This window comes from Lactuca sativa, chromosome 1 (genome assembly GCF_002870075.4).
Source record: "Lactuca sativa cultivar Salinas chromosome 1, Lsat_Salinas_v11, whole genome shotgun sequence".
Taxonomy (NCBI): domain Eukaryota; kingdom Viridiplantae; phylum Streptophyta; class Magnoliopsida; order Asterales; family Asteraceae; genus Lactuca; species Lactuca sativa.
In genome coordinates this window covers 30,291,808-30,300,068 of record NC_056623.2, presented here as the reverse complement: position 1 = coordinate 30,300,068, position 8,261 = coordinate 30,291,808, and the positions used below count along the sequence as shown (strand labels likewise).

Sequence of the window (8,261 nt, the reverse complement as noted above, 5' to 3'; positions counted from 1 at the left end):
TTCACGACCAAAAATTTTATTTAAAAACATTACTTTAGAAAATATTAATAGCTAAAAACATCATTTGATCAACCATAACATAAAGTGAACGATGTATGAAAACCAAAACATACAACCAATCAAAATATCAGAGTACAAATCCCAGTGAAGCTCGTAAATGCGGAAACCAGAGAGTGTGTGTGTGTGACATGCTGCTACCGCGCCGGCTCCTTTCCCCTAGCTGAGGAGGTATCTGAAACCAAAACTGAAAACTGTAAGCACAAAGCTTAGTGAGTTCCCCCATCGTACCACATACCATACAAACACATAACATACTTACTGCCAGGCTATTCTGGGGTGCCTGACTACCCGGTACGGCCGTTTTGGGGCGCCGTCCTACCCGTGTCAAGCCATTATGGGGTGCTGACTACCCATGTCAAGCCATTCTGGGGTGCTGACTACCCATCGGTCCTAACAACCGATCTTCGGGGACTAGCCCCCTCTTACTACCTTTATCTCATATAACATAACAAGCCAGCATGCAATCATATCATCACGTACTGTCAGACATATCTGGGGTGTCCGACCTACCCTTCGGTCCTAACAACCGAACTCTACAACTATCACATATACATATCATGCCAGCATACAACATATCAGGTAGTAGCAAACCTAGATGATATCACAAAGACAATCATCGAACATACAACTCCTACTGGTGGGCCGCCATTGTGGTCGTAGACCCACCGCTACTGGAAGGTAACTCACCTCGAAGTAGCTGCTGATCTGATCGGGAACTGACTGCCTACTGCTGCTGCTGCTGCTCCGGAAATCCTCCGGCTGCAATTCCCACAACATACTCAATCAAACACTGCTCACTGACCTTTGGGTAAAATGACCATTTTACCCCTGACCATGCCCTAAGTCAAAGTCAGAGTCAACTTTCAATTGACCCGACTCGCCGAGTTGGCTTTCCAACTCGCCGAGTCACCACCCAAACGATTGACCTGGATCTCGTTCCTACTCGTCGAGTTAGGCGACGACTCGACGAGTTCTCCTTCTAAACTGATATTCAAGTCCTTCATCCTACTCGCCGAGTTGTATGAACAACTCGTCGAGTTCATCTTCATCCGATGAACACTTATGCTAAGACTCGCCGAGTTGTATGAACAACTCGCCAAGTCTGTTCTTAATCTAAGGAGATTGCCTTGAACTCGCCGAGTCAGGGCATTGACTCGCCGAGTACCTCCATAGATGAGTTCAGCTTCCGACTCACTGAGTCACACCCCGTGACTCACTGCTCACTCGACACTACGAAAAGGGGACAAACTCGGAGACTCGCGAACAGACTCGCCGAGTCATATGAACGACTCGCCGAGTCGTTGCCATGCACCCACTAAATACATAGATTTGCTCGATTCCAGTCCATGCCATTCACAGATCTGGACTTCTAGGACACGAATCACACGTAAAGTTTCCAACTTTACGTGTGGATATTCACCAATATGGATTTTAGGGCTCAAAATGCCTCAAAAGGGTAGATCTAGGGTGAACAAGCAACATGGGGCCATAAAGCTAACAGATCTGAGCTCCTGGAGCTCAATCTTGCCTAGATCCAGAGGCCAAACATCTTATTACGACATATAATGCACATACAAGCTTGGGGATTTGTCAAAGAAAGACCTAAATGAAGTACTAAGCATAGAATCATAGGGAAAACGGGTTATACCTCAAAGGAACTGCTGGAAGAACACAATAATGTCTGGATGGCTTCCCTTCTTCTGGATCTACTTCCTTCCTCCTTCAAAACCTTCAAAAGCACACAACAAAGCTTCAATTCTTCAAAGAACACGCATAAACGAGGGTTGGGAGCTCTGGGGAGAGAATGGGGGATGGCCTGGGGCGGAGGTGTTGCTTAAATAGGGTGCAAACCCCTGAAACTTAGGGTTTCATCCAACAGCTGTGACTCGCCGAGTCCAGGATATGGACTCGCCGAGTCGACAACTTAAACGTGTCCCGGGTCCCGCATCTACTCGGCGAGTCGGACCTGTGACTCGCCGAGTCCAAGGCTAAAAGAAGAGAAATACTCAAATAAGATTTACGTACCAGGAATCAGGTGCTACAATATCGTTGCTTTATCATCTTGCAGGGCAGAGTTCATGGCGGCCACCGCGACCGCATGTCAAGCAATATGGCTTCAAGATTTGCTAGGATAAATCATGAACAAAGCGCAAGAGAAGTTGGTTCTAAGAGTTGATAACAAGTTGGCTATCGAACTAACGAAGAATCTCGTTTTTCATGGAAGGAGTAAAAACATCAACACAAGGTTTCACTTCATTTGTAATTGTGTTGAAAATGAACAAGTAGAGGTGGAGTACATTACCGATGAAGAACAAAAGGCAAACATTCTTACTGAACCACTAGCTCGAATCAAGTTCAAGGAAATGCAGAGTTTGATTGGGATCAAAGACATCTCTAGAAGGATTTAGAGATTCATGGTGATTGTTGGAATCCTAAGTCACGTAGGACCTTGGAAACCAAACAATCTAGATTATGACAAGTTTAGTTTATGGCAAATCGGTCTAAAGCTAGTTTCCTAATTCTATGTTACAAGTCGGTATCTAGGATTATATATACATTGTCAAGAATCGAGTTATGACATTGTAAACACCGTGAGTTTTGAGTGATTTTCTCTTAATAATCAAGAGCTATTTTGATTAATTTAATTGTATTTACATATTCTTGATCTTTATTTTATTATCTTTGATATATTTCATTCATACCAAAAACAATATGTAAATTTTATTTGTTCCAAAATATTAGGTATAATATGTATAAATTAAGTTGGCAAAACTAAACTAAACTCGTGTAGCTGATGTAATGAATTCCTATGTCATGAGAAAATAAATAAAAATAAAACTAAAATGATGGGGTGGAATTACTGTTAGATAGGGAGGACAACACGTAGAAGCTTCACTGCCGATTCTGGTCCATTCTTTGTAGGCTGACTCAACTCCACTTGATACCACCACTTGTCATCTAAGAAACATTCAAAAAGTCGACGGTATATGTTCAATTTTAATTGTTATGCTTATCATAAAAAGGAAGTGGTATACAAGATAATAACATATTAAGTTTAATATATCACAACTCTTTATTCCTATCTAAGTAACTCGTTTTCTTAATATTTTACTTTTATAATAATAAAAATAATACACACACTTTACACATAAAACGCACACACAACGTGTGAATCCACCCTTATATTTTCAATAATAAGTAATAATAATAATAAATAAAATTGGCCTACTTTCCTGAAACTTGTCACGCAACTTCTGTCAACTCTGCACCACCCGCCACCGCCAACCTCCCTTATATACTTCACTTACCACCCACACTCTCCTCACTCAATCCATCTTTCTCTCTCTAACTTTCTCTTTCTAAACAACAACCAACTACAATTCTAATGGCAGTTGAAGCTTTAAATTCTCCGACGACGGCAACCACGCCTTTGTTTAAACAAGACTCCGGCAATCATCTGAGGTATTTGGACTCATGGACAAAGGGCAAAAGATCAAAAAGGCCAAGGGTGGATCAGCCACCGACTGAGGAGGAGTACCTTGCTTTCTGTCTTATGTTACTTGCCCGCGGCGGCCGTGGTGGTTCTGGTTCTGGCTCTGGTTCCGATTCTGCTTATGTGGCGCCGCCGCAGCGTGCTAACTCACCTGCTCTTAGTATAATTGTACCGCAGGAGACGCAACGGGTTGTTTACAAGTGTAACGTGTGTGATAAAGCTTTTGGGTCTTACCAGGCGCTAGGTGGACACAAGGCTAGCCACCGGAAAAACAACCCAGCCGCCGCCGGAGCTGAGATCGAACAGTCTGCTGTAACCACCACCTCCTCCACTAGTGGCACCCACGGTGGTGGAAGTGGAAGGAGTCACGAGTGCTCTATTTGCCACAGATCTTTCCCTACCGGACAAGCGTTGGGTGGACACAAGAGGCGCCACTACGAAGGTGTTATCGGCGGTGGCCGTGCCAGCAGCGGCATCACCTCATCGGAAGGAGTCGGCTCCACCAATAGTCAACGCGGGTTTGACCTGAACCTCCCTGCTCTTCCAGAATTTCTTCCCGGATTCGTCGATGAAGAGGTCGAAAGCCCACACCCCACCAAAAGATCCCGACTTTTTCCACCGGTCAAACTGGAGATCGCCACCCACCAATAAAATCACGATTACAAATTCTGGGTTTTCGATTTTAGGAATTTTATGATTAGAAATTCGCCGATGTTTGTTTAGTATTCTTTTCACACAAATCATTCTATGTAAATAATTCTTGTATTTGATGAATTAAATTTTATTAATTCTTGATTGTTTTACGATTTGCCGGAATCTCTTGTAACTTACGCAATTTATTGAATTGCGTGGCGTATAATTAATTCACCGTCGTGATCCTCTGCCGAAAACTGGGGCAAAAGGTAACGGAATAACTTTTGTTCTACTCTTACCATACCTGACCCTCAACTATTCTACTCATGCTAGATTATACCCTCAACTAAGGCTCCAACTGAATTACCCCCCCCCCCCCCCCCCCCCTAATTTATTTATCTATTTAAGTAATGGTTAATAACAATGGAAATTAGAGTCTATCAACATTGCAAACAGGTTACCTATAATATATCCAATATTATAAATCTACTTGCATATTTTAGCCACGTTTTGAAAAAAATAAATATATTATTTGGATTGGAATTTCAATATATCTTAGTTATTATTTTACAACGAATTAAGAAACTTCACCGCATCGGGCGCAAAAAAACCAAATATATTAAATGCATGTGGTGAACGTGAACACTGAGAAACTGTTTTCTGCCAAACCGTCATGTCGAGATGTACTTTCATGTATTGGACAATTTTACTAAAAATAACACTTGTCAGTATATTCTGAGATTTAAGAAGGACGTCCTTTGTAGTAAATTGTTAAGGTCAATGTAATAATCCCTATACTAATAAAAGAATAGTTATAATCTTCTTTTGACATGTTTTACTGTAATACAAATCTTTGTTAATATTATGTCACGTGTCAAAGAGATATATTATGTCAATTACTATCACAATTAATGACGTTAATGTTTTAAATAATAGATTTTAAACTTTTTATAGAAACATTTACTTTTTTAATTATCTGTTAAATATGAACATATAACTAAATTTTAAATTTTGGTATATTTCTTAATTAATAATTTTTTAAAATTATTTATTAATAATTATGACTTTTTACTATTAAAATTTAATTAATTAATTTTGTAACCATAGTTCTCACGGATTATAAACTAGTAATAATAATAATGTTACTTGGGCTGAACGGTATGGGCTCAGCGACCTCGACTGATACCGGGTCGAGCCCTTTTTTTCTCCTTCCTTCTCACCACTATGCCATAAGTCCATAACATAAGATATTTTTATGTCATCTAGGATTGTTTACGAGTTATAAATGACATTTTCTTAGTTTTAGGTTTTTCATGAATATTTACTATTCATTTGATTCAACAATTAATTTGAAATTTTATTTTAATCAAATTAAATTTTTATTTTCTTCTCTAATAGATATTTTGTTTTTCAATGTTATTAGGAAATTTGAATTTCTAGTTTTTTTTTAATTTTTTTATTATTTTTTTTTAATTGACAATCGATCATCCAATCAAGATGGCAAGGTTATCATATTATTTAAACTCGAATAAAATATGAAACACTCACTATTCAAGTTTAATTACAAATACTAAGAATATGATCATCAAGTCCGATTTAACCCTTTTTTGGGTTTAAAATTTAGAGAAATCAACGTAAAATACATAAATAAAGATTCTAAGTATTTCAAAATTTTAAATTCAACCATCCAAAAATAACACAAGTTTGATAACAACCACTATCTCACATGAGTTAAAAATGATTAAAACCCAATAATTCTGGAAAAAAAAAATCAAAGCTTTTAAATTTTAACGAAGGTTTTTGTACTTAACGGTGTCATAACTCATAACGTCTAACTAGTATAGGCCTCTAAATGGGGGCTTTGTAAAATTATTACTTTAAAAATGAGTTGTGTTCCCCATATTTAACACGTTTCCATTTATCCATACAAGCTAGTTACTTGATGTCTTGATTTATTATTTTTTTTTTAAATAGCCGATATACTGAAACACCCCGAAGCTAAAAGCGGGCAAACGGTTAAGGCTTAAAGTGAATTTTATGAAATCGAGCTTATTTGGAGTCAACATTCCAAATAGCGAATTACATCATATGTCACCCATTCTCGGCTTTTGTGAAAGAACTTCTCATTCAACTATCTCGTTATGCCTATCAGTGCCAACATGGCTCTTTAAAAAATTGGAAACCGATTGTAGATAAATTCAAATCCAAGCTATCTGTTTGGAAGGCAAGCTCACTATCATTTGGAGGCAAATTAACATTGACAAAATTCGTTTTTAGCAGTCTTCCCACATACTTCTTATCTTTATTCAAAGCACCACAGTGAGTTCTTGACACTCTCGAAAAAATCATACGTCATTTCCTATGAGATGGAGATATCCAGAAATCGAAAATCCATTGGGTGGATTGGCAAAAAGTTAATGCAAAAAAGACTGTGGACTTGGTTTAGGATCTCTAAAAGGTCATAACTTAGCGCTTCTAACAAAATGGTGGTGGAGGTTGTACAATAGTGACAATTGCTTGTGGAAAAAGGTAATCATGAGTATCCACAACTTAAGAAGGAAACCAGTTTCATATATTGCTCATAAATCATCAAATGGAGTATGGTGTCACATTTATAAAGCGGTAATAATCTTGAATCCATTTGAATGCTTCAGATTAATATCAGGCTCTACAGTGAACATACTTTTCCGGAAAGACATTTGGTGTGGAAACACCACTTTCCAATCTCGTTTCCCCGCCTTATATAATTTTGGAGACAAAAAATGGTGTGTGATTGATGAAAAATTTTCTACCAATCAATTCACATGGCGGTGGAATTAAGATCCATAAAACGATGAGGCTCGTACGGAACCCCTACATATGTATTTGGCTATTGGTAACATGAAGATACATTCCTCATATAATCTTGGCTTTTGGTTTACAATAAATCTAGTTGGCAGATACACAGTTCACTCCATGAGAAACTTAATAGATTCCAAAGCAAATTCATATAAAGGGCGGGTGATATGTTGGTCTATATCAGTCCCTTTAAAAGTCTGTTGTTTCATGCGGCGAGCCTTGTTAAATAGAGTACCGGTGGCTGATAATTTGGCGGTTAGAGGAATCAAGGTGAAAAATCCTAGCTAGTCATTATGTGATAAGGAACCTGAGACAACATATAACGCCCAGGATCATGGTATGTATTTTAAATCAAATTATTCATTTTTGCAAAGGGACTCGACAAGTTGGAAGCCCCAAACTCGTTGAGTAGGAATGGAATTTGGATGCCGGACTTGAAGTCTACTCGACGAGTTGAGAGCCTCAACTTGACGAGTAGGGTTGCCAGAGTGAAACCCTAATTTTAGGGTTTTGCACCCTATTTAAACACCTTAACCTCCAAAGGTTGGCCTCATTTGCAGCCTCCATCAACCCAAACCCTAGCCACGAAACCCTAATCCACCTTTGAGTGTTTTTGAGCCATTGTTGTGTGTTCTTTGTGATTTTGCGTGTTCTTTGTGATTTTGAAGCTTGAGAAGGAAGGAAAAGCTTGGGGATTCAAGAGGAAGATAGTAGATCCGGAGTTTGAGCTGCTTTTCCGACTCATTTGAGGTATAAAGTTGATACCTTGGCTTTATATTACTTAGATATTCATTTAGGGTAGTATGTTGTCACTTTTGGGCCATATTGAAGTCATTTTCGGGATTTGAGTGCATCATGAGGTCGTGACTTCAGATCTAGGCACTAATGAGCTTATGAGGCTTAAAGTTGCCAGCTTTATCAAGCCTTGGCTCTTCCCCATGCCCTAGACCTCTTATATAGCTTAGTTTTGGTGTTTCTAGCTTCATGACACCATGCATGAACGTAAAGTTAGCAACTTTACGTGGTAACTTAGTCCTAGGGGACCAGATCGATGGTTTGGAAGCATTAAATTCGATTGGAAGTGACTGAATGGATTTAGACTAAGAGGGACTCGACGAGTTGTTCATCTAACTTGGCGAGTTGGGTCGTGGTCCGCCAACCTTTTCTGTTACTGAGCAAACTCGTTGAGTCTAGGAGATGACTCAGCGAGTTGGCCATGGTTTTTGGGTTTTGAAGA

General features: G+C 39.0%; 1 protein-coding gene across 1 annotated transcript; it reads left to right on the top strand.

The window, feature by feature from the left end:
• Window positions 1-3,333: 3,333 nt before the first annotated feature.
• LOC111913454 (zinc finger protein ZAT10) lies at window positions 3,334-4,361 on the top strand. The gene has a single exon (XM_023909147.3). It carries the CDS (start codon window positions 3,446-3,448, stop codon window positions 4,202-4,204), a length of 759 nt encoding a protein of 252 aa, XP_023764915.1. The 5' UTR covers window positions 3,334-3,445; the 3' UTR covers window positions 4,205-4,361.
• The last annotated feature ends 3,900 nt before the right edge of the window (window positions 4,362-8,261 follow it).

What these genes read in the sequence shown, in the direction of transcription:
- LOC111913454 (XM_023909147.3), top strand. Translation starts at nt 3,446, where the DNA reads ATGGCAGTTGAAGCTTTAAATTCTCCGACGACGGCAACCACGCCTTTG.